The sequence below is a fragment of the Paramisgurnus dabryanus genome, chromosome 20 (genome assembly GCF_030506205.2).
Source record: "Paramisgurnus dabryanus chromosome 20, PD_genome_1.1, whole genome shotgun sequence".
Taxonomy (NCBI): Eukaryota; Metazoa; Chordata; class Actinopteri; order Cypriniformes; family Cobitidae; genus Paramisgurnus; species Paramisgurnus dabryanus.
Genome location: NC_133356.1, coordinates 23,141,359 through 23,168,856, shown reverse-complemented (window position 1 = coordinate 23,168,856; position 27,498 = coordinate 23,141,359). Strand labels below are relative to the sequence as shown.

At 38.3% G+C, this 27,498-nt stretch overlaps 1 protein-coding gene across 2 annotated transcripts in view; it reads right to left on the bottom strand.

Annotated features, from left to right (window-relative positions):
• lzts2a (leucine zipper, putative tumor suppressor 2a) overlaps positions 1-27,498 on the bottom strand; it is a 62,658-nt gene that overhangs the window by 4,361 nt on the left and 30,799 nt on the right. The window contains exons 1-3 of one of the 2 annotated variants that reach the window (XM_065297142.2): positions 20,525-20,775; positions 1,858-2,391; positions 43-612 (exon numbers count right to left, since the gene is read on the bottom strand). In XM_065297142.2, coding sequence (XP_065153214.1) covers positions 43-612; positions 1,858-2,364 — 1,077 coding nt within the window. In that variant the 5' untranslated portion in view covers positions 2,365-2,391; positions 20,525-20,775. Of the gene's footprint in view, positions 1-42; positions 613-1,857; positions 2,392-20,524; positions 20,776-27,498 lie in introns of those variants that run through there. The other variant, XM_065297143.2, reaches the window with a different exon arrangement.

Here is a 27,498-nt window from a genome sequence, read left to right as displayed (position 1 = left end):
ATTTGTAGAAACATCATATGTTTTCATATTTGTGTTGGTCACCTGACATATGGCTGCTTCGTTCTCATCCAGATTTTCCCTGAGTTGCTGTAGCTCCAGATCTCGTTCCCTCAGTTTCTCCTCTAGATCACGAATGACCCCTTCGTATCCTTCTCCCGGAGCCGGGGATCTTCCACAAGACCCGTTGTCTGAAAGGTGCTGGCCTCGGCCACTTAAAGACCCCGTGCTCTTACTCGATGACGATCGACCGCTGTCAGAATTAGAGTGTCCGTGCCCACCACCGGATCGTGTTTCCATATTCCCATCGGGTACCTCGCTCTTTGCCAGGCTGTATGCAGTGCTGCTGTAGGTGGGCAGGCTGGAGAGGGAGTTGCGTCCTGAGTCTGACATGGTACAGGATTGGCTACTCCGTGCATTGCGACCCCCACTGTATGAGTTTCGCTTCTCAGCGCAACCTAACCCTGCTCCAGCACCAGGAAGTAAGAGATTGAGACTGCTCTGGCTTTCAGACAAACTGCCCCCTTGCCGTGGAGACAGGTACTGCACTGAATTGCGATTCTTGGGCACAACAGGCTTAAAGGCGGTTGGACGGATCAGGATCTTCTCCATACTCTGTGATCAAAAACGAGAGTTAATGTGATAGATATTAACACACTGATGATTCTCATAACATCATCTACCATCTAAAGCCTGGAATATACAACTTAGCTGTCCCAGACGAAAGATTGACATTGCAAAACAATCGTGATGATTTCTGTGATCGTGGCTCTTTAGCGGTAGTCTTATGTCATATAGTGATAGAGGTTCAAAGACAGCTGTTCTCCTGGTCTAGTGACCAAAGATAGCCTACGATAGTTTTCTGACAGTGTCAGAAATTCAGCATGATTAACGCACAGTGTGTTTGCTGCAATGACCTGCATACCAGTTTTTGTTTACCAGTAATGCATGCTGATGACATTTTGCTAACGCAGCCGTCACAGCCTACAATTCAAGTAGTGTCATCTTAGTACAGTCTACATGCTTGTCGTACCCACTTTTTCAACGCTCTATGTCGCACAGTGTAATAGGGTACTGACCATACAGGATGGCTAAAATCCTGCAGTGTATCCCGGGCTTAAACTTTGCAGTCTTAAATCTGTGACTAGAGATAAGATTGCGGGTCACTCTGCCTGCTAGCTTTTTACGCATTCAGTAAGCAGTTTTTCTAATGATTTTCTCAGGTCTCATTAAATGTTAGAGAGTTTAACTGAGATGTTTCATTGATTAGCTGTGTACAGTGAGTGATGGCATATTGATGTATTGCATTTTCTGTGAGTACAGAGATTAAAGTCTCAGACGATCAATAGAAAAACAGCCAATCACGTTCATCTATTGTGTGTATTGAGCATGAGCAAAAGCGCTTTTTGATTAAAGGGTACAGTTCACCCAAATATTGTGAAATAAAGTGAAATATGGTTTTAAGTAAGGGACAATGCACAGCCAGGTGGTTGTTTTTGCAAGATAAATCCCAACAGGGTGTTCAGAAGGACAGCGATGCAAAACATCTGGCTGGATGTATATTATCCTGCTTATTATATGGCTACTTGCCACATGAGCAGTAAATGCAATCCTCACAGAAGAAAAAGTGGTTTTCTAGCGACTTTAAGATAAGACACAAAGCTTAAACAAGATGAAAATGCAATAATTTGTAAATACAACCACTTACAAAGTACAAGTTTTAAACTGCACCAGTCAATATGACTCCCAATAACCGAATGGTGTGAATAACCTCAATGTCAGCACGGACCAATTGAAATCAAGCATTCAAGAGCATTATGCATACATGTAGTAAAAATTAAAAAGCAAACTCAAACTCACCTTCTCCAGCCTGCCTGAAACTGGAATGAGCTTGGGAGGAGGGCCACCAATGTTACCATTCATGCTCCTGTTATCAGGAGGTTCTTCAGTGTCACTGCACGGGCTGCATGCGGACACATGGTTATCATTCCAGTCACCCACCGGCTCATCACTCAGATAGCCGTAGTTACCGTTGCCAGCAGAGATAAGGGCAGAAGACTTGGTTTTAGTGGGTAGGGGAGGCTGGTTGTTGAGAAGCTGCTCCTGTGAGCTGGCGCTTCGGAGCGTTCCCTCTTGTTGTCGGAAACAGCTGGTAGCTGGTGTGGGTTTACGATACTTAGCACCGTAGTCGCTGACGGCTCGGCAGTGGCGCTCCTGGTAGGTACGTCCGGAAATGAGGCTGCTGACGGAACCCATGGTGCCTGGCGTAGCCACAGTGGGGGAGTGAGACACTGAGCAGCACTGCTGGACCTCAGCGCTGGGTTTCGGATGATCACTGGGCACAGGCAGAGCCTGAACTAGAGCCATGGCGTACACACGCCCAGGACATATAATCTGTAGAGGAAGAAACAGGAAGTTGGAGCTTGAGTTTGTAAACTGATGTTGTCAAATTTATATGTAATGTTTAGGGATGCACCGATAGGAGTTTTTTGGGCCGATACCGATACAGATTTAAACAGACAACTTCTGTCCGATACCGATATTAAACACTTGTATACAATACTATACAGTTGGTCTATTAGCTAGTTTATTTCTGCATCAAAATATTTTTACTGAACATGGATTGGATCTATTTAACATTCAACTGACCAACATAATAAGAGAGGCACAAATTAAACTAAAACAAATATAATAAGACAGCATGACAACCTTCAAATGTTGTTTTTACTATTCAGCATTTATTATATTAACAACATTAACTCAATTTTTTACATATAATGGATTTCTTTATGCAGTTAATTAATAAACAATCGGTATCTTCCTTTCTCGTGCTATTGCCGATATGCCGATGGTTTCAAATTCATAAAAAATCGGCTGATAAATATTGGCGGCTGATACATCGGTGCATCACTAGTAATGTTACTTCTCTGTGATGACGTTCACAGTTTTGGATTGTTGCAGAGCAGCTTTAGAATAAATACACATTTATATTAAATTGGTGACAACTACATTAAATTTAAACCACTTTGTCCGTCAATGGATGGGCGTCACGTCCGAATGCTCCTCAATCCTTCCTACAGTACCTCAATGGTACGTATCTCTATGCTTTTTGAGCAGACAATGTATCAATGTATTAAGCCTATTGAGACAGTAATTACTTTTTCTGAGAGTGAAAGTGGGAAAAAAACCTTCCTACAAAGTAAAAAACTTTGTTCTCCAAGTTCAAGAGCCCAATAGTGAGTTCATGGCTCACCAAGAGCTATAACTGAAACAGCGTCTCTGAGCCTTAATCACTATGGCACTAGCTTAACCACACTACCAAGACATACAGTAGTTGCCAAAAGTGATGTCCAGGGGAGAAATATGTACAACATTTGCTTTTCATGCCTTCTAAGGTCAGATTAAGCCATCAAAATGTGAGGTGTATGATACAAAATAGACTTAACACTGAACTTTTAAGGTATTTATTGGAAAACATAGTTTGGCAAAAAGCCAAACCAAAGCACATTAGGGAATCTGGCTATAATTCAAAAATGTCATTTATTTGTTGATCCTCTTTTGTGGTAATAATTTGTACTCTGGGCTGTCTTTATAAACTTTGCACATGTGTTTTGCAAATTCTCCTTAAATTCTTCTAAAAGCTGAGCTTCAGTCTATACTCCAAACACACCAATACAACATGCATACAACATTTTTAATACATCTTTAATCAATTATTTAAATAAAGACTTGACTTTTGGCAGCTACTGTATATATTTAGCCTGCTGCCGTGTGCTAAGAGCCGTCTCAACATGTGGAATAATCTGCAAAGAGTCTGCCAGTCCAATTAATTTCACAAAGACCTGAAGCACTTCAAATAACATTCCTTACTGCCACATACAACTCACAGATTGGAGTTCCCAGAGATCAAGCTACCCTGACTGCAGTGGCATCCCAAAGACCTTTGCCAGAGGGACAAAAAAAGACAGAGAGAGAAAAGGCGGTGTATCAGTGTCAATCTGGCACCAACTTTTCATAAGACATTGCCGTTACTGTTGATTCCACATCTCATTTTAGCTGAGGTTTGATTTTTGATGAGGTTGAAAATGTCAGACATCAGCATGGGAGGACAGTGTTTCTGTTGCTCTAAGAGGCATGTGATCAGTGACCTTTTATTCATTCATTCTGTATATATACGGAATGTAGTCCAGGTCTACTTACTGTATATACATATAGGCAATTCCATGCAAATGTCAAACTTACTATAAGAAATAAAGTTTATAACCATACTAATATCTCAGATGGTTTAAATACCCGTCCAAGTCTCTGTTTAAGTATTTAAAGCATTTTTTTTCTTATTTTCCACAGTTAACACTGCAATAACGTAGAAATCCATAACATTGTTTCTTTCTCATATATGTGCATGCAAAAATTAAAATGAAACTAATTTTATGTGTTCTTTGAAGTACCATACTTTCTCCATTTGTTGGGTATTATTGCCTTTGTTTAGGCCTTTTAATATACAGAATGCCTACAAAGTTTGTGGTCTCACAAAAATGTATGTCCTTTTTGTAACACCCATAGCGCATGCATTTTTCCCTCATCTAAAACAGAATACATTACAAACTGATATTTTCTTATGTGTGGACTCTCTGTAATTGCTCATATCCACGTATAACCTTACCCACTTCTTTAAGTTAATTAAACAAACCATTAACTCCTCATCTATTTGTAGACATGGTCTGATCCAATGCAAAATTCAACATCGCACCATTCTCACTCATCTTGGATCAGGGACATCCTTCAGTTTGTGAAGTTGGAGAAAGTTAGGTGCTCGATACATGGTTCTCTTGCAAACTTTAATAAAACTTGGGGTTCATTTTTTGCACATGTTGAGGGATTGATTTTTAGGGCTATTCCAGAGAAGCAACCCTGATTGTCTACTTTTTCTTTTGTGAATTTGTAGCATGCTGGGATGTTTTTATCTATTGTATAAGTGCACATTCTTGGGCTTTTATTTAGCAGTGGGTGACCATTTCGTGTTTTTTCTGTTTTCTTTTTCTTTTTTCCCTTGACAGTTATGATTCCCGAATTGTTACCTCTTGGTTTGGTATGTCACTAATAAATAAATAAACAAAGGTTTAAAAAAAAAACCAAACGTTGATGCTCCTTATCTCAAAATTAGATTATAAGACTTCAGCCTGCATTTTCAGGGTCACATATTCACAAATTTATAAAAGCAACTGTATTGACCTCAGACTTGGCACCAGCACTGACACAGTGTAAAAGGGAAATAAAATATTCTACGCTATTACTTTAAATAAATCCAGGTGCATAGCTGAAAATGTGTATATTACAGTAATATTATTATCAGAATATTTTGGAAAAGAAGTGAATAAGACGAAACAGAAAGTTTGAAAGAGAAAAGTGAGAAGGATAGCGTGACTCGGTCAGAGTAACAGTTTCCAGGGCGGCTCTCTCTGTGAGTGCTTACGCACATGGTTCCACTAACGTGGCTATCAGGTATTTCTGCTTCAATGGTTCTTATGAAGTATGTTCCTGTAGCTATTCCAGCTGTCTCACTACGCTGTGATTGTGCTACGGAGTACAAAAATTAGACCTTAAAGCAAAAAAAACAGCAGTAAACTACATAAAATGGTTTATCATGAACAAGGTGCACCTACAATGTGTTTAAGGCCCAAGTATAGATCAGACAGAGTCATTTATAACTAAGCATTTATGAATTTGTTTTCAAGGCTCTAAACATCTCTCAGCCCTACCCAGTCTCTTGTAGATGCGTATAAATATCAGGAAGTGTGAAAACTTGTGCAATACATATGTAAAATTCCAATTTGGCATGCATATGATATGCCAGTCCTTCCCATTCACTTAAACCAGCGCATCTTTTTTTGGTCATTTTATGTATTGTTTTTTTTTTTTTAAACCATTTTTGCTTGGGTTTGGGGTAAAATGTGAGATTTGCTGTTGTTAAATATATAGCTTTTTTCCATGTTTTTGACATTTGGATATCTTTAAAGGTGATTTTTTTCAATATTTAGTTTTTTGCACGGTCAGATTCCAGATTTTCAAATAGTTGTATGTCGGCCAGATTTTGTCCTATCCTAACAAACCATACCCCAATGGAAAGCTTATATTTAACTTACTGATGAAGTTTCAATAGATTTCAATAAAAAACCTGACCCTTATGACTGGTTTTGTGGTGCAGGGTCACATATTTAAATGCTACTTTAAAAAAGGTTAGAACTGGACTTCTAAACACTTGCAGAGCACATCCGGCACAAACTTAGCCATACATAACGTTCCTTCAAAATATGACGAGAAGACCCCGCGCCCCAGGATCGGCCCCTTTCAGCCCTCTAAACCCTCCAAACTTCAATCCAATCATTTTGAGACTCTTCCCTGCTGAACTGACCCTCAGAAGTTGTGTCTTTCTTCCTGCCCTTCACAGTTTGAAATCACAAAAGCAAATTTTGCTGATGCTCCCCTTCACCTCTGCTAATGTTATTAAAGTCTCTCCTCTGTATAAACACCAACCCCATCAGCCATGTGTGGGTGAATTGCATTTATTACTGGATAAGACTTTCAATACATCAAAAAGTGTTACGTAACAGGACCCCTAAACAAAATATAAGCCATACTTTCTGTAAAAATGTATGCATTAGAGCAGCAATAAATAAAAAGGAAACTTTAACTAAATGGTTGCTGGGTCATTTTTATTAGATGTATAAAGTCATCTCTCCTCAGGTTCCTAGAGGTGTCCTAGCAAAGTAGGCATATTGTATGTGTGGTTCAAATATCCAAATACTTATTTGACCAAGCCAAAAGTACATATGAAAAGTTCAGATGCAAAACCTTCTTTGTGCGTCTGACATGTTTTCTTGTAATGTAGCATTTTTATCAGGCTCTTTAGGTATTTAACAAATCTGACTGTGTTTCACAGCAAAACCCTCTAAGTGCATCCAAGCTTTTTTGGCAAAAGTGTCCGCTTGTAAAAAAATCCACTTCTTTGGACAAAGCATAATAAATATTTGCAAATATATTGTAAATATACTGCAAATTATGAAAATAAGGATTTAAAAGGTAAAAATTATGGAGCTGAACCACGTATTACGGGGCGCTGTGATGCATGTGGCTTTAAAGACATTGCAGAAAAATCAACATGGCATTTAGTATTTAATAAACATACAATACATGCCGAGAGCATTCAGTTAATATCATCTTATTTTTGATGAAGGTATTGTTTAGTGACTTTTGCATCTGAGCTCCTCATATACTGTACTACCACCTACATACCATATTATAAACCTTAACCGTTACTTGATTGAACATATGTCATACTTTATTATCCTAGGACAGCTGAATACACAAACAAATGCAGCTCGCTCACTTGTGTCCTCTGGCTCTTTGATCTCCTCTGTTTTGACAGTATAAGAATAGTGTGATTCGCTGCTTCAGGTGTTTCTAATTGAATTCTTCAGAATAAGGGCCTGGTGGCTGAAATCTTGTTATGATAAGTCTTAATAGCTCAGCCGCCGCCGGAAAGGATTAGCGGTGAGGTGTGAATCTTTTTGGGATCATGGAGCTTCTCTGCGGAGTGAAGCAGAGCAGGGCGCAAATGCCAGGACTGAGCCTGGAACCCAACAGAGCTCCTAATCTCTGAGCAGAAATCCCTAAACCTTTAATCACATTTGGTTTCTGTTCGGTTCAAGTGTAGTTGCGGGCAGGATATTTGATGTACGCTCAGATCCTGATCAAAGCCTTCTCCCATGGAGACTTTAGACATGACATTGTGGCGTCCAACATCGAAGCCTTTGTTCTGATAACAGCAGGATTTTTCAGTAAGTGTGCATAGAGGTATGCATATACCTCATAGCTTTATCCGGAATTTTTAGGTCTGGTAAAGATCTGTTAAAACACATCACTTTTCAAAAACATTGGAGACAAAATGTAATAAACATAGTACATTGCATGACGTAACCCTCGCAGGCACAAACACAATGAAACCAATGAAACTAGAGAGCGGTGGAGGCAGCAAAACGAAAATGCTGACCTCATCCAGTACCTCATCTGATTGTTGGAAATGAAACCACACACCCTCATTAACACACTGTGTGTGAGTCTGTTCCCTAAAATAGACACAACGAGTGTACAGGCTCTGCTAAATGTTACTTATGGAAATACTTGCCATCTAAAAAAAATAAGACAATTCATCCACATAAACTCATTTACTCATTATTTAGGTGCCTGATGAGTAAGCATTTTAAGATCATAAGATCATGCTCCCAATGCAAAGTCATTTCTAAAAGGTAAGCAAAAGAGGACACTATTGACCTCCGGGTAGGTCGACTAGTCTAAGCCACAAAACTCTCAGACTCTTCCATTCAGATAGGTGATACCCAAATTTAGCAAATTAGGCAGGCAGGAAATATATTAGAATCATTAGTAAATATTTTAATTGTTATTTTAAATTCTCATGTATCTTTGTTTTTATTGTGTGCCTCTTATTTTTACATATTTTATTTAATTTTTTTTATCTTAGATATTGTTTTCTCATTTCTATGTGAATCACTTTGAATGACCTCTGTCTATGAAAAGTGTTATACAAATAAACTTGCCTTGCCTAATATTGCTTCCTGTAATACCGTTAAAACATCAAAACTGCAAAGCAGCACTGCAAGCTTCCATCACAAAGATAGCAATCCCAGAATGCACTTCAACAAATTGCTAATGCAGTAGTATTCTGATGATCTTTTAGTTTTTTCTTAGTCACAAAAAGTTACTGTACTCTTTTTTTCCTTCTATTCTTTACCAAGTTACTATTTTCATTTCTTAAAGTTTCCCTTCAATTTGTTGTTACAATACATTAAATTGTTTAAACTTCCTATATTGTGCATTGTTAATAAAATTTTATTTCTTCATAATATCCATGTTCACTTGTTTCTTATGTGCTCCCCATGTGGTGAATGGGAAGAGTTGCACCTGCTCTTGAATTGGCATATTATGCAGGAAGTGATGGGGCAAAGGAAGGTGGGAAGGGAAACACTTTTTTGACTTACATTTATACACTACAGATCTTGATGAATTGTCCTTTTTGTTGTGGTGGATTTACATGATTTTCCATCAGAAGTGGCTAAAATAGAAGAAGTGGCCAAGCTAGTACAGCAACATATCCTAAAAAGCAATCTTTGCAACTAGGAACAGAGTTGTCTTGATAGAGTTATCCTGTTCCTACAGTTACCCCCTTTATTCTTCCCTCGTACGTCCTGTCCTCTCATTATCTTGTGCCAGATCTTTGTCATCATGTCTTTTTACATTTCTCCTGCATTCAAAAAGCTGTCACATGTACACTAGTGTTAGTTATAGATAAGAATCGGTGTCCTGCTTCAGTCACACGTCTGAAGCCCCCAGTGGGCTCTGAGCGGCTGTTCGGCAAACAGCGCTCCCGCTCCGACACTTCCTGTCAGCTGCACTCTCTATCAGATCAAATTAACAATGCTTCACAAACAAAAAGGAAAATGGACTTCAGCACTAAACATAACATACTGTTAGTGATCTTGGTTGCTGCAATTACAAGGTTACACTTGTTTATTATTTATATGGAATGGAGAGTAACCGTAGAAGTAATTAGGGATAATGATTAGATCCTTTGTTATTTAACACAGGATGAGGAAAATAAGCAATGCATAAACAATGAGTACACAAAACCAAATTGCATAAGCTATTAGTACATTCTACAACTCCGAATTACAGAAAAGTTGGAACGTTTTTACATTTGAATAAAATGAAAACTAAAAGACTTTCAAATCACATGAGCCAATATTTTATTCGCAATAGAACATGGACAACATAACAAAAGCCTAAATGGAGAAATGCTACACTTTAATCCATTAAATGAGCTCATTTCAAATTTGATGCCTGCTACAGGTCTCAAAAAGTGAAAATAAAGGAAAGAAATTTTGAAAAGATTCAGCTGGGAGAACATCTAGCATCTAATTAAGTTAAATGATATCAAGTCTGTAAGAAGTAAAGATGGGCTAAGGCTCTCCAATCTGTGAAAGAGTGCGTAAAGATTGTGGAATACTTTAAAAACAACGTTCCTCAACATCAAATTGCAAAGGCTTTGCATATCTCATCATCCACAGTGCGTAACATCATCAAAAGATTCAGAGAAATCTCTGTGCGTAAGGGAAAAGGCCGAAGATCTTTATTAAATGCCCGTGGTCTTTGGGCCCTAAGACGACACTGCATCACTCAACGCCATGATTGACATTACTTATTCGGCCCAGGAATACTTTCAGAAACTACTTTCGGTAAACACAATCCACAGTGCCATCTGCAAATGCCAACTAAACCTCTATCATGCAAAACAGGAAGCCATATGTGAACATGGGACAGCAGCACCATTGTGTCCTTTAAAATGGACTGTTTTCAAGTGGAATAGTGTTGTATGGTCAGAAGTCCAAATTTAACATTCTAGTTGAAATCACGGACGCCGTGTCCTCTAGGCTAAAGAGGAGGGAGACCTTCCACCGTGTTATCAGCGATCAGTTTAAAAGCCAGCATCTCTGATGGTATGGGGGTGCATAAGTGCATACGGTATGGGCAGCTTGCATGTTTGGAAGGCACTATGAATGCTGAAAGGTATATAAAGGTTTTAGACTAACATATGAAGAGTTTGGTTCCAAAACGCAATAAGCGGCATTTAAAAAAAATTGTTACCCCACAAATCAGTATTGTATCAGTATTAATTAAACAGTCCTTTCAGAATAACAGAGTTTTTTTGTGATTGTTGTGGGCAAAGTCCTTGATCTTGTGGCACGTTTTCTTAAAAAATGCCATGGAATATGCGGGATATTTATGCAATTGTATGTGATGAAATCACGTCACTTCATAATGTTCCCAGTGCTTTAAGTGGGCCGGAACGCGCCGGTACTCAGTACCGCCACTTCTAAATATAGCTCTTGAGCGCACCACCACCTCTCCTTGTGCCCAGAACGTGCTTTTAGCGTACCAGAACGCTCATTTGCACATCTTTTGAAAAAAATATGTGCCCCCCATAAATATGCGGACTTTGTTGATATGCATTGAATCATGCGATCATATAATCACATTTTTCTGAAGGGACTGATAAAAAAAATCGTAATTTACTCAAAATCCAATATCTGCCATGTTATTCTGTCATCCTTTCTCCCTTTTTTCCCAAAACACGATAAACGCCAATCCTCTTTCTCTACAGAATGCAATAAATCCGCTCAACAAATAACAGCGCATCATTCCACGCATTGTAAACAACAATGGCGCCGCTTTGAATTCACACGGAATCCTAGTTTTCGTCATCTACTTTGTACTTCATGACCAACAACAAAAACTTAAAATAGTACTTTTGATGGAATTAATAAACATGTGGTGATTTTCTGAAATGGGGAAGAAACGTAAGCCATCAAAATCGAATAATTTATGCGAGAGGCAATCGGGAGACGGAAAAATGCCGGCTGTTGCTTGTTCTCACACTACAGCATCAAGCTTCTGTCATGTTAACACAAAGACCCCAGGGGATCTTATGAAAAATTTTCCATTATTTTACTCGAAGTCAACGAAAATCGAGCAGGACCAAAACATTTTACAGCTGATCGCTGTCAAAACAGTTCACCGACAACGTCCCAAGGATGACAGCAGCAATGACAGTGTTCTTAATATGACAAGGTAAATGTTTTTGATTAATGCCATTAATGTTTAATCAGTGTATACCACTAGTCAACTAAATTAATTTAACTGGGCAAAGATAAATGCACATTTAAAAAAAAACTATATTATTTATAGCATTTTGATTTATTGCATTTTGTGGAAAAAATTATCCGTTTTTATAACAAATCTTTGAAAATCTAATTATGGATTTGAATATTGAATATTGAACTTGACCGCAAACGATTTGAGTGAGCTTATGAGTGAGTGTAGCAATACCTTATATCCCATTTCACATGCATCTGTGTTTGCAAAGAGGTCTTAAAGGTACAGGTATAGTAGTATGTTTTGGCCCATTTAATTGATGCTATTAATTGAGCATAAAATCAATATGTATATAAAACAGAACATTAACTTGTGAGGCAACTATACTTTGTGCATCTGCTGGCACCTGTTCTCCACAGCAGGTTTATGAATCCAAAGTGATCAATCTGAGAGGCCAGTAGGATCCAGTCTGCTCAAAATTAGCTGAAAATGACTATGACACAGCTGAACAACTACTAACTACTTCAAATAAGTGGTGGTATTTCCCAATACTGGTGAACAGGCTTACTAAATAATCTTTACCAGCAAATAACCAACATACTGTCTGTAACAAAAGTACACAAACTGGAATTTAAAAATGTTTTGTCCCTATCAGCTACTGTTTTAAAACATAATAGGTTGTATCACGACTGTCGGCCAGTCTGAATGGCTCACCGGCTCCTTAAACAAGAGTAGTTTAGTCATGAATGATGCATTTGAAATAATGGAGTCAGTGGAGCACAAGTGAGGAGGTCATTCATCAGTGAACACAGATACCCTCCTCTGTATGTTAAGATAGACTCACATACACAAATGCATTATCTTCTCTTAATATATTTTTCACTCACTTCTATTCTGAACGACAATGAGTCACTGATCACAATATCATGGTTGCTTTACTGTCTGAGAATGAGGATTATGCTTTTGGCACACAAACAAAAGCACTGAGTGTGTCATTAATTATGTGTGTAAAACCAGGGAAACAACGCAGAATGGGATCATAGAGATGCCAAAGTGTGTTTATATGATTTATTGATAAGGAATATTTTAAAGTCTTTTAAACTTCCTCAAGCACATCTTGAACTGCAGTTTCTCATTGTAAACATGTGTTGAGAAGACCTATGTGTCTAGATAGTTTAATAAAAATAAAATCTACTTTAATTTTTGTATAAATTTCATAGAGTTGTTTTTATGACCAAATTTAATTAAACATTGGCATTAAAAATAAATTTGTCACACTACACGCAGCATAAGGTGAACAAAAGCATGCAAAATTTGTGGTTTAAAAGAAATGGTGAACAGTTACAATAGTTAGTTAAAATAGTGAATAGTTAGTTAAAATTTACCACAGTTTAACGTGTGTTGCCGTGGTTACGTGCCTGGAACCAAAGGTAACTTCCGGTCTCTGTTTATTTATCAGTCTGGCTAGGGGCTAAACTGATCTTTACAACAAATACCTCATCAAAATAAAATGTTTCTGTTTGCTAAAGATGAGAAGGAACGAGGAGCATGGATCACCGTTGTGTGGAGAAGTTTGGCAGCCAGGCAAGAATTTAAGGATCTGTACAGTAGGTAACATTGTATACATTTTATCAGAAATAAACTACTCTAAAATGACTCTGTTGTTATTGATTCTTTGCAGAAGTCTACTGGAGTTGGGTTTGGTCCACTAAAGCATCAGCTAAATGAATAAGTAAAGCCATTTGTTGATGTTGTTGCTGTTGAAACCATCTATATACTACTAAATATTTTCTAATTAAATCCTAAAGGGCCGTTCACACTATGGACAATAACTATAGTTTTAAAAATTATTTAAAAATAAAGAAAATAGTGGAGTTCACACCTCAACTATAAAGATAAAGATACAACACTACAAAAAAACTATGGGCACCAGTTTCACATAATTGAATTAAGTTTTCTTAAAATTAAATTAACATTAATTAACATTAATTTCATTTTAAGAATATTGTTGGGATCACTGTCGGAGCAATATTTTTTTCAATTGATGAACGATAAACCACTGACAGCCAATCAAATCTAATTGAATTTGAATTGCTTGCATATTTAAAATGGCAGACAACACTATGGAGTAGCTCATTGCCGAGGTGCATAACATAAAATAACCTCAGGTATTAAGCGTTGTTGCAGTTGCAGTAAAATTCACTATGTAATGTTTTTATTCTAACAACACCAATTAGATATGATGTTAGATTACCCCAACTAGGGTCACTGTTTAGAGATATGCTATTTATAGCCGTGTAAATCCAACAAGAACACCCTATTTTACATGTTGACATGAACAACTGCAAAAAAAATTACAGTAACACTCCACAATAAAGTTGTAGTTAATAACAATTAGGCTAGTTAATGCATTAGCTAACATAAACTAATAATGAACAATAATTCTACAGCATTTATTAATCTTTGTTCATGTTAATTTCTGCATTTACTAATACATTTACAGCAGGGGTCACCAAACTTTTTTTCTCTGGGGGCCACATTATCGTTCCTGACTGTGATGGGGGGCCGGGTCAGCTATATAAATTGTATGGCCCAGACCAAAATGACCACCAGCAGGCCTCGTTGTGTAGTAGAGACTACTAGCCTGGCACAGCCAAAGTCCCCATCAGTAAACAGCTTTCCATGGGTAGCTAGTAGGTGAGCTACCTTATAGCTAGCTCGGACAGCAGCCTGGTTTACCTGAGTTTGGCAAAGGAATACATTCTTTTGTGCAGCCAGTACACCTTTCATCCTTCGAATCCTGTCTTCTCTTGCTTGCCCTCGCTAGCTAGCATACTCTTTGTGGCGGGTTTCGTGATGACGACAAAGATTATATTCTTTGAAAACTGCCACACTTTCTTTACATATAATACAAACTGCACGGTCCTTACACTGAACAAAAAATAATCGTTGGTCCACACTTCTTTTAAAACTCTGCACTCTCTTATCAACTTTTCGTTTAATGCTAGCCATTTTGCTGTCCTGAACACTGCCAATTCTGTGACAGTGATCTGCACATGTGTTGTCTGTTACTGCTTGATCACAAGCATGTCAGGTGATGAAAATTTTGCAAATATAGTTAATTTTATAACTAAATATAATTTTTTAACTTAAAAAAATCAACAAAATACCAGATGCAAACATGTTATTACTTTCCAAAGAACAATTACAAAAATAAAATTGCCTCATAGGGTCGGTTCAAGTAGTGGGGGGCAGAGGGGCTGGGGGGCCGGTCAAAGGGGGGTGGCGGGACTGAGTCGGCCCGCGGGCCTTAGTTTGGTGACCCATGATTTACAGTATAAAATGAAGTGTCATAATTTGTTAAAATTAGTTCATGCACCATGAACTAACATGAATAATTGTATTGACATTAACTAACATTAACAAGAATAAATACATGCTGAAAAACTATATTGCTGCAATGCATTTACTAATGTTTACTGTTTAATGTTGTGGTGTGGATGCTAATATAGTTATTGTTATGGTTATCGTTAAAGTGAGAACAGCCCTTAATAATTAAAGAAACTTTTATGTACATGTTACTTATCAGCCAACCTTGTACTGTACAAATTTATTAGGAAGCCATTATATACTTCATAAAATTTTTATGTCAATTGAGTAAAATAATGAACCACTATCAGCTTAGGAATTATTGAGCTTTACAAGACCATTTAGGGACTTTGCCAAACTCATAATTCAATAAAAGTTTCAAACTCAAATGTAAAATCTCTAAATCAGCATTACAGCAGAGATTTACACATGGCTATAGTTAAACCTGTACTCTCCCTCTGATGTTAGGATACTCATTTTTAACAGGAAAATGAAATCCCTCCAGCTTTCCTTTATATTAATAGTGTCTTCCGTTGCTGATAGGCTGGATCAAATTAAAAGCGCCAGGGAAACACTGCCTGTGGAGGAAGCATTATTGGCCCTACTGGTTTCATTGCCAACCTGTTGCTTTTGCAGTCTTTTAGCTTCTACCTCTGTTTGGGGCTGTTGCCATGACACCCGGGGCCAACATGTGCACTGCCTGGGGTGAAAGAGTGAGAGACGGGAGGAGCAAAAGTTTGCAACACAAACAGAAAGAGAAAAGAGAAGAAAGAGAGAGAGAGAGAGAGAGAGGGGCATTAAAGAGTCACAGGTGGGGTTTGACTATACATGTAGAAATTCGATGCAGAAAAAGATCAAAAGGAGTGAAAGATTGAATCCATAAAAGTCTTAAAGCAAAAGAGGGAAACGCAGTAGAAGACAGGGGGCTGGTCGGCTCTTTAGCATCTCAAAGCATATGGGCTCTATTAAGGCCCCCTTGAACAGGGGCCCGAGTCACCATACAAACCTTCACAAGACAATTATGTTCTCCTCTCCTGTCTCACTGTCCGAGCCTCCCTGGGCATCCAATCCAACAGGCCTTTCAGAAGAATGCCGGCTGGGCTAAAACTTTACAACAAGATGCAGCGGGACACTGTTATTCACACAGCAACATACAGAGCTGCTGCCATCTGGACTGACAGCACCTGCCAATCAACACCATACATTTTGTTTAACCCAGTGTGCTGTGCTAGAAACACTGGCACAGGCCCAGCAGCAGTGCCCGTTACAAAGCATGTGGCAGTGGGAGAAACCTCACTTTCCTGACTGGTATAAATTACTGCAGGGGCTTAATAATCTACACAAAGTTAAAATTATAATACTCTCATCAAGTTAATCTACTCTAAGGGGACTATTGATCGTGGGACTGTTATTGATTCTGTGCGGCAGTCTACCGTAAGATAAGTTTGGTCTACAAAAGCCATTTGTTTATGTTCTTCCTGCTGAAACCATCTATAAGTAGGCCACTCTTAGCATTTTTTACAGTACATGTACTTACTGTGCAACTCTGTAATTACTTGGTACCAACCGTTAAACTGACCTTAAACCACCTATGCCTGAGCCAGCTCGATACTTCTGCCTTTATTCCTCTAAACCTAACCCCAAACCTAACCCCAACCCATATTATGTACATGTAGTATTTAATTGGCTTAATACGCTGTAAGTACAAAAACACTAAGTGCTACCGGGATCTGTATAATTTACCAGACTTTCCTGACTATCCAAAGTCAGTCGACCGTCACATGACTGCTCTTAGTACAGCATGCCATGGTACAGTATATCTTCTTGCTACTCAGTCAACTGAACCTATTGTTTGCAAACATTCAAAATCCTTCAGCATGAGAATGGGCAATAATATTCAGAGTCAGCTGCTCTTTACCATGGAAGGAATTTGTAACCACTAATGATTATTCAGTTCAATCCAGTGGTCAGAAACAGACACTTGGAATAACTGCAGCACAGAGAGGAGCTGTGGCTCCACCACACTGTTATTACTACTGGAGTGGGTTATTCTCAGGAACTGCTGATAGGATAGTAATGAAGTGATTTTTCCTCCACTACCTGGTACTTAAGTACTGTAATGTACTTGCTCCTGGTCACTGAGTTTAGTCTGAAAAATGATACACAATGTATCGATCCACCAGAGAATGAAGGCAGCCAGAAAGATATCTATAATGAACAAGGCAAAGGACAAACTGTATTCCTTGAAAAATTCCTTGTTGCACTTTAAAGGAACACGCCCACATTTTGGGAATTTAGTTAGATAAGTTCATACATACCTTTCTCATCTCTGTGCATGCTGTAACTCTGTCTGACGCAGCTTAGCTTAGCACAAAGACTGGAAGTGAATGGCTCCAGCTAGCATACTGCTCCCAATAAGTGACAAAATAATGCAAACATTTTCCTATTTATGTGTTGTGATTTGTATGGTCACACCGTGTACAAATAACAAGGTGATATGAGACACAGCGATCTTTTAACAGTATACATACTGGGAACTATATTCTCAGAAAGCAAAGCACTGCTACTCGCAGCACCCGAGAAGCCCCCTGGTGAGGAGCAGAGAGTTCGGTCAGAGTTATGCAAATCACTCCGCCCAAGTGGCTGTGTCTCATGTGACCTTGTTATTTGTACACGGTGTGACTATACAAATCACAACACATAAATAAAAAAATGTTCGCGTTATTTTGTCACTTATTGGGAGCAGTTTGCTAGCTGGAGCCATTCACTTCCAGTCTTTGTGCTAAGCTAAGCTAGCGGGGGCTGCATCAGACAGAGTTACAGCACGCATATAGATGAGAAAGATATCTATGGACTTATCTAACTCTGGGGGATACAACGACGATACAACAACATTTCCGAAAAAGTTGATTGTGGAGACATTTTAATCCTTCATGATCAAATATCGTCATATCGCACACCCCTAATTCGGAGTTTACCTGAAGTTACGTTTGTTCGATGAAAGTTGTTTGTTTATGTTGTTACTGCTGAAACAGTCTATACCCTGAAAAAGGTACTAAAAGATTTCCATAAACATTTACCATGGTGTTAACATGGCAACTCAAGATTAATCAAAGTATGCTCCCATGTCCAAGAATACTGTAGCATACAATATTTATCACACCTGATACCTAAAGGCCGGTAAACAAAACATTATGGGGTGGTTTCCCAAACAGATTTTACTCCGGCCCTTTAAATTATTTGAAAATAATGCACACCCGCAGTGTAATGGCGTGCCACATTACCACCTTGGGTGTGCATTATTTTCAAATAATTTAACGGTCCATCATCAATTAATTCTTACATATATCAGTGCCATTGTTTTGTCTGAAGATGCACACCAGTATTGTTTTTAAAAACAACTTTAAGGTTCCAACATAACTAAGGCCTAGTCCTAGATTAATCTAAACCCTATCCGGGAAACTGTCTCTAAAGTATGTAAATAAAAAACAATGTTAGAGATAAAAACATATGACTGATAAAATAAGTCAGGGTTAGTTCTTGTTTAAACAACAATTTCATAAACAGATGGCTTCTTTAAGTCAAAATATCTCATTACAGGCTGTGCCCACTGAGTCTTCCCAAAATGGCTCCTCTCCCTCCTTCTCGAGGTCTTCTTAACCAGCTTCAGCAAAAAAGAGACATACAAACAAACTTGTGGTTTTGCCTGACAAGCCATAATCATCACTCTCATGATCAAACTAAAATGTGTGCACACACAAACTGCAGCCTGGGAAAAGTGGCACGGCGCACATACCGACAAATTAATTCCATGCCAATGCTTACATAACCAGCGCGACCTCAGACAAACTTTGCCAGCATGAATATGTAATTCATCACAAAAGTGCATAGACGGCAAACCACGCAAGAGCCACAAACAGACCGACAAAAAAGCATGGTGAGAACAGCAGCGTAGGGATGTAGATGTACAGACACCAGTCCCACCAGATTCCAGTCGATCTTAAACGAAGAGGAAAAGAGTGGCATGGAAAGTTGTGATTCAGTGCAGTCCAGCTGAGACCGACTCTGAGTTAATGAGCTCTCCCTCTGTATATACGTCTGCAGGAAGCTACAGCCTTATATAAATACTTGGCACATAAAGGCATCTCATAAATGAAAACAGAGATGAGAATAGGAGTGGAGAATGAACGGAGAGGAGAAAAGGAGAGGAGAATAGTGTCTGGGTAGCCATTTTGAACCTAAAACAATGTGACACAAATTGTGTCAGTACAAAGCCAGTGACTAACTAAAGCTACAAAACATATGAGAGTGATTTAACTCCTCTATTATTTTCTGACTTGACGCAATCACCTTTCCACCCCCTCCAGGTGATCTCATCAGGAGTCTGTGTGCCGCTGACATGCGCCTCTATTTTAGGCTTTTACCGTAAAAGAATGTGAGCTGAGTCACATGCACACGCTTCAAACACAAATCTCAATAAACTTGTGAGCGCTGCAAATCAAAGCCTCGTCCCGTTTTAAAACAAAACGTCAATAGATCAAGACTGCACGCTGGGCAAGAGGCTTAGTGCTGTTTGACTTGTTTGAAGAAGCTTTGTGTAAGCACCGAGTGTGGAGTGATTTGGGAATTCTTGCCGTGTGTGTTGGCAGTCAAATGAATCAATCTAGGACAGTTGTTCATATATAACCACTCTTTTCTTTCATCTCTGTGATGCAAAATACAACAGAACATGCTTGAAACATTTTTCCACGGATTGGATCTCTACACAGGCAAAAAATTTAACTAAATTGTGTAAGTTAGATTCATCTCCGGACAAGGCCATGCTCACACATCAAAACAAACCAGCAACAGACCAAACCATCTTCACAAACACTCGCAGACATAAATAAATACACACTGAAACAACAATCATAAAATGCATTTGATTTTTTTAAAACGTTTCTCCTGATGGAAATTGAAATTTTTTATTTTGTCTGCTGCTAGAGATATAAAGTCTGCCATCCAACATCATTGATAAACATCAACATTAATCAATCCTCAACAGTTATTTTAAGACCAAACTACCTAAACCCATGTCAACAATTGCTTATGATTTGATTTCTTTCTCCTTTACTTAGAAGATGCATCTGATACAAGGTTAATATTAAATCAACTTGATTGTCTTTAGAGCAATAAACATTTCCACTGTTTAGAAGCCAAATTGTACTTTCCATGAGAACAAGTTAATAAAATGGTTTAACTAAAAGTACCACAAACAATGTTCCCAAACTTCAAAGACACCCTAATGCTATCACCCTAGTGCTCTCAGCTTTAAAAAAAAAGTTAATCATTCATTTCACATCACTTCAAAGCCCTAAGAGGTTATTGTTTTGAACAGCAGAGGTAATCTGAACTAAAGGGTGTAATAAATACAGTCGTGTTACTGACATACCCATGGTGCTCTGCATGGTTCCCTCCTCGAGTCTGTCCGGTCGGTCCTGAAGGTACAATCGCACCCTGCTTGCTGTATCCACTAGACTTGCCTCTTCGATCTCAAACATACAAACTATAACCCTATTGTTCCCTCTCACACATTTCCACTCATAATGCTGAAGTTTCCTCTCTGTTCTGTTGTAGTTCACTCCGAAACCCCCTTTCCTCTGTGTCCTGTCCTCTCTTCCACTTTCCGCGCTGCTTGCTCGCGGCTCCGCCCCCTTCTGCTGCTACCCCCTCCCTCTCTGTATGTGGCCCCTTCCTCTCCACCACCCCCGTCCTCACTTTTAATCCCTCCTCATGCACTCCCTCGTTTTATTCCTTCCTGCACTTCTTTTCACAATCCACCATACGTGTGCACTAAAAGTTTGATTTCAGTCAGAGGCAATAATTTGTCAAAACCAGTCGAATCTCTGCAGGTTGGACTAACAGAACTGTGACTGAGGTGACACTAGTTTTTACCAGAACACAAACATGCAAAGTTATTGTGCTTATTTTTGGATGGACATTCTGCAAGGGTAACAGTATGTAACTTCAATAAGAACAAAAATAAAAAGCTGATGATTCAATCTAAATGCTTTTATCATTGTATTCTCTGAGATCAAACACATGACCATTGTGTTGCTAGCACAATGCTTTACCTTATTGAGCTACAGAAGCACCCATTCAATAGGTAGCTGTATTAAATGAAATAAGTTTATGTCAACTTAGCTGTCTTTTTACTGGGATTACTTTCTGTGAAAAGGACAAATTTGATTGTTTTTTTTTTCTAAATCTTGCTATGGTATCTAAATAGTCAGTATAGGTAAGTTTCCTTCCTTTTCAAACACATTTATGATGCCTTAAATGCTTCTCAGTTTCTGAAAAACTAGCTTAGCTTTCACTAGCTTTTAAAAATGAAGCAATTCCTGCCAAGATCCTCATCATTACCTGCAGGAAACCAGTGTGTGTGTAAAGAGCCGGTATTGCACTTACTGGATTACAGTAAATCCCTCCAATGAAGTAAAACTCTTTGTATGTTAGTGAATCCCACAGCATGCTGGGAAATAAACACTAAACACTGATTCATCATTTGCCACTTACAACTTATTTATAAGAGAGACAACATCATGTCACGTACTTCACTTACAATCATCATAAATTCACCCATACAGATCATGACAATGGGTCTGCTGCTCATGTGACTTGAAAATAAAACATCCAGGTAAAAACATCACAGTGCATCTGATCCATTTAAAGTGCAGCAAATCACTGTAAACAGAAAAATCCATTTGGGGTGTTTCTTCGATTATGGGCATATCTGGTCCTGTGATCTTAAAGATCACACTGTTTCTGCTAATCTCGTGTTAATCTTGAGTAGTATTGCAGTACATCCTTTATATCTCCAAAGGATCTTTAGTTTTATCAGATTTTTAAAAGACAGATCAGTTGTACCACTACTGTCCGAAAAATCAGACCTCCTGGAGGCGGAGCGAGTCATGAGCACGGAACACATGATTGCCAACAAACCACAGACATTTGATGCAGTTTTACTAACCACCTGCGACTCCCGGTTGTTTTATCACACAAAATCCTGAATTTCTTGGGAAGCTGAACAAGCATAAATTTCCCTCACAAACAAAAACACACTTCTTTGGTGACGTTGAATTCGTGTCAGAATTTGGTTGGTGTGTGTATGCTATTCCAGAAGTGCCCATATAAGGACTTCCACTGTGCTTCCTGCACTTGTTACACAACAGAATCAGTAGTTTAAAAAACTGACAGAACTGAAAAAAACGAACCACAAACCAGTAGATTAAGCACAAAAATACCATTATATACCCCATAAAAAAGGGAAAAAAACACTAGTTTAACATAAGAAATAATAATAGTATAATAGAAAAATCCAACAGATGTTATGTTGCCTCACATGAGAGAAATTTGTCTGAACAAAAAAAGTATATAATTTCCATTTAGTTATGTATTTTGTTGAATAACATTTTGTAGTGGAAATAACTTTTAAAACATCTATTGTTTTTCATAACAGATTCAGGGCTCAACATAAAGGACTGCCTGGTGGCCCGGGGCAAGCGTGAGAGACGTTCAGGCCAGTAAAAAGTATTGTCGGGCCAGTGCGTCACCCTCAGTCACTAAAATATATTTTCATCAATGTATATTATTTAACATCAGTGTTGGAAGTAACGCATTACAAAATATAATATATTACAGTAATATATTAGTTTTTGCTGTAACGCAGTAATATAACGCATTACTAATAAAATTTTGGTAATATTTTACTCGTTACAATCTTGGTAACGCGCACGTTACAACAATGCATTTCAAAAATAGACCGTGTTATTTTTATGTTTTTATTTTTGACCAATGCGCGCGACCAGCATCCACACAGGAAAAATCTGCGGGTAAAATAGGCTGCGTCCCAAACCGCATACTTCCATACTATATAGTAGGCGAAAAGCACTACTTCTCTTACTCTTTGCCTACTATATAGAATGGAAGTAGGCGGTTTGGGACGCAGCGTATGGCCGTTTTCAGGTGCTGTATGCAGCATGTTCATTTTTACTTTAATTTTGTATTTAAAATGCGATTTGGACGCGGTGCGCGATAAATATAGACGCGTTTCTTAAAGAGCCGAATCTGGGAAGTCCGCGGCTGTATGAGCATTGACTAAAGTGGTCGCAATCAGGTCCGGTAGCGTCGCACACGCATAATACTGCAAATAAGAGCACTAACGTTAAGTAAAAGCAACAGAAAGTTTCTATCGATCTCCCATGCTGCCTGAACCTCAGAAGTAAAGAGACTTTTACAAATCTTGCCAGTAAAATCCATATCACACCAGCAATGACAAGGTAAGTTAACGTTGCTATGGTTACAGTCCATATACATAATATTTTGCTAGGCTATTACTATGCTATCTACAGTTTTATAACATGGTTATCTAAATAGTACATTTAAACATGACTGTTTAAAGTTTTTTACCAGCCTTTGTATGGGAACCTATATTCATTGTTTGGCAAAAAGCAGTGTTCCTCTGTTTGTCTATGTTTTATATGTTAGTCTACATGTAATCCTTATATTGTACTGAAATGAGCTGTATTCCTTGAGGCCTGATCCTCCAATAGCACTTTTTGATAAGTTGTGTCAACCCAGTGCATGCCAGGTTTGTGCTGTGAATCTGAATCAAAAGTGAAGAATAGAAATGAAAAGAGGTTGCATGTCTTGCCATGTTATTAGTCTATAGGTTGCATTATAGTGGGCTCTTTTGTGTTTGGTATGTTTACCATAATTTACCAGACTTTTACTAGATCATTTGTCTATGTTTATGATTCTGACAGTGATTGTTACTGTATTTTGCCATAAGTCTTCACTGTGCCTATTCAAAACTCGAGGGCCAACACATAACTTCTAGATTTATAAGCATCGATAAACTACACTTTAACATTTTATAATGCCTAGTCATACTTATGTTATTTTGATGAAAGTAACTCAAAAGTAACGCAAAAGTAGTGTAACTCATTACAGTTCAGAGTCAGTAATATTGTAATGTAACTAATTACTTTCAAATGACAGTAATTTGTAATATATAATGTATTACGCTTTGGAAGTAACTTGCCCAACACTGTTTAACATCTTGGAAGCAGACATTTACTTGGGTAAAACACGATGAAAGAAACAATGAAATATTTTGCACAGTTTGCAGTTTACAGGACAGCAGAAAAGTTGGGAACTTTTTTTTGTTGGAACATGTCTGTTGTATATGTAAACAATTATATTTGACTTTTGAATTGTTATTTTTAAATATGTGACACTGACATTTTTTTTAGGCCAGTGAAAATTTTGGCAGGGCAAGTGAAAACCTGAACCACTGGCCCGATCGTGCCAGTATAAAATTATTTGGGGGTTGAGCCCTGAGATTGAGAGTTTGGGTCAGGAATAAAGCAAGAAAATCCATACATCAAAACATCAGAAAACAAAGCAAAAAAAATCTTTGTGTACTTTGTGTGTCTATGCACTGTTGTCCTTTTGTTGATGAGATTGCTTCAATTGTTTTACTCATTTGTGAGTCACTTTGAATAATATAAATGTAATGTAAATCTGTTTTATGTATCTTTTAACTTTTAAAATGTGTTTTTATTAAAAAGACAGAAGTGTCTGTAATTGAAGCCATTTTTCAAAATGTTTGTTTTTACTGAGCCCTACTCACTCCTTTCTGGTTTACCAACCCACACATTCATGTACTGACCGTTCCCAAACAAATGGAAGAAAGCATGACGTGTTATCCTAACCTGTGTGAGCTGAAAACAGTAAATATAGGGATCTTGAGTGAGTGTGGGACACTCAAGTGAAGTGAAATGAGGGAGAAAGAGGGAGCATGAGGGACAGAGAGAGAGAAATAGAAAGGAGAGCAAATGAAGCGTTGGGAACAGATGAGCATATGAGTGATTAATGCACCGTTGCCCTCCAGGGATGTTATCATATGAACATACACTCCATATAAATTCACTAGGGAGACTTACATGATACTCCTTACCACAGTCTACATACACATAGACAAAAAAGGTACATCTTATCAACTACATTCTTTTTGCCATGCACACTAAAGCATACTTCCAATACAACCCTACACAATATAAGTGTATTATTACATTATATAACAATATAAACTCACTGTCTTCCAGTACTGGGTCTGGGAAAGCTGCGGGTCGGAGGATTGGGGGCAACGCACAGCCGTGATTAAGTATGTATGGGGGGATGGTGTTATCCAACCCCCACCTACAACTTCCAAATCCTGCTGTTTCTATTCAGCTCTAAGTTAAAAAGGAGAAGAAATGCAATGGAATGAAGCTGAGTTGGAAAGAGAGCGAAATTAATGATAGTGGGGGACAAAAAGACCGAACAAGAGTCTTGTCCTCCCACCCCACACACATACCACGCATTGATCGGTTCAACAGCGTACACGCACAGGCAAACGGACGCACACAAAATGAGAGGTCCTCAAAAACTTCAGCAAAACACTTAACCCCAAATCTACTAAAGGAAAGAGAGAGAAAAAGTTAGAGCATGTTGAAGTTTAAAGAGAGGTTAATGGGCCAACCAACAGAAAAACTGCACCTGCAGAACTACATGATGCTTCACGGAGTTTCCGGTCACACGCACAATTCAAAATAAACATGATATCACAATTCACTCCATTTATTAAACGGAATAGTTCAACTAAATATGAAATTTCTTATAATAATTTACTCACCCTGAAGCCATGCCAGATTAGTTGAAGATATATTAAAATTGTGTCATCTCCTTATATGGGGATCAACATGGCAAAGCTTTAAAAAGTACATCCATTCATCAATAAAGTAATCCAGATGACCCCCGTGTGTTAATATCTGACTTTCTGAAGCAAAACAATGTGCTTGTGAGACAAAACAGTAGATATTTTGAGCTTATTTAGCAAATGATTCATCTTTTATGAATGCAAACAAGCAGATTGGAATGCTAGATTGAAATATGGCAAGACGTTGATCCCTTCAAATCCTAGGGGGCATGCACACCAAAGCTTTTAAATGCGGCTAAAAAAGTCTGGAGGATGCCGAATGCCAGCTGTTTTTTCAGCTTTCTTGTTGTTGCGATATTTGTCCCACCCCTCCTCCACTGTGATTGAACGGTCGTGTGAGAACTGACATGGACGAGCGAGCTTTTCACCCAAAGATGAATATTTTTCCGCTGAGTGCCGGCTTTCAGCGCAGAAAAAACGCTAGCAGCTGGCATTTTTGAAAAACTTGTAAAAGCTTTGGTGTGCGCGCTTCCTTAAGCCGAAAGTATACTAGGGCGGAAAAAAGGTATACCCCGGCCTTTAGTGATTCTCCTGCATCTCATGACAAAGCTTCCCATCAAGCAAAAACCGAGACAGTGAAATGATGGCTATAGACCCAATAAACTGTAGGCAGGCTATGATGAGTAACCCACTTCTACCTTAAACAACCCTGAATTTGGTTACATGCCGTTTTTGCCCAAATAATTTGAAGAAATACCATCATGTAAGCAAAGTCAACAGGTGTTTGCTTTAATTTCTTTTACATGTTCTAAACATATACGCATCGTCTATTCTTGGTCTATGGTTAGACGTTTATTAGACTTTCACTTTTGTCTTGTTTTAGCCAAAATTGCTTGCTGGGATTCCATATGACAGCTAGTCATGAGATGTGCAAGATATGTGGGTGAACTATTCTTTTAATTCATCAATCAAATACATGATTCGTCTTTGCATTATTAAAAAAAAAAACTTTTCTTTCACAAAAATAACTTCCCCTCACTCCAGTAATGACGTTTCTTCACTGAAACCTCCCAACCCCTGCTGCTCTCTAACCACTGTCATGTATCAAACCACTAATCTGTTCTGCAGAATTCAACACATTTTTCCCAAAATGAGTTCAGAAATGCTAAAAATAGTCAGTGCAGATGTTGCCTGGTCTTGCTAATGAGAAACAAATCACAAAGTGTATGTTATATCAGCATATGATGAATCTCTGCGCTCCTAAGTGGGTCAAAGATTGATAACATAAGAGAAGCATACTGACATTATCAACTCTTGGAAGCCATAGAAAAAACCTGGTTTACCACATAAATGATCAAAGACCATAGTGCTTAATGCACACTAATATTTGACTAACCTGTTGAGGCAGATTGCATAACTAAATCATACGTTTAAAGTATGTTAAGTCTGGCAATGTGTGTATACATATCAAACCCTGAGCTCGGACTGCCCAACCTTCAGATGTGCCGTCCAAACACCCCGCATGCATTTCTATAACAACACAAGGGCACACCATCAGTGACAGATAAACAATAAACCCCTTCTGAAATAACACTTAAAGGGGACATTTCACAAGACTTTTTTAAGATGTCAAATAAATCTTTGGTGTCCCCAGAGTACATATG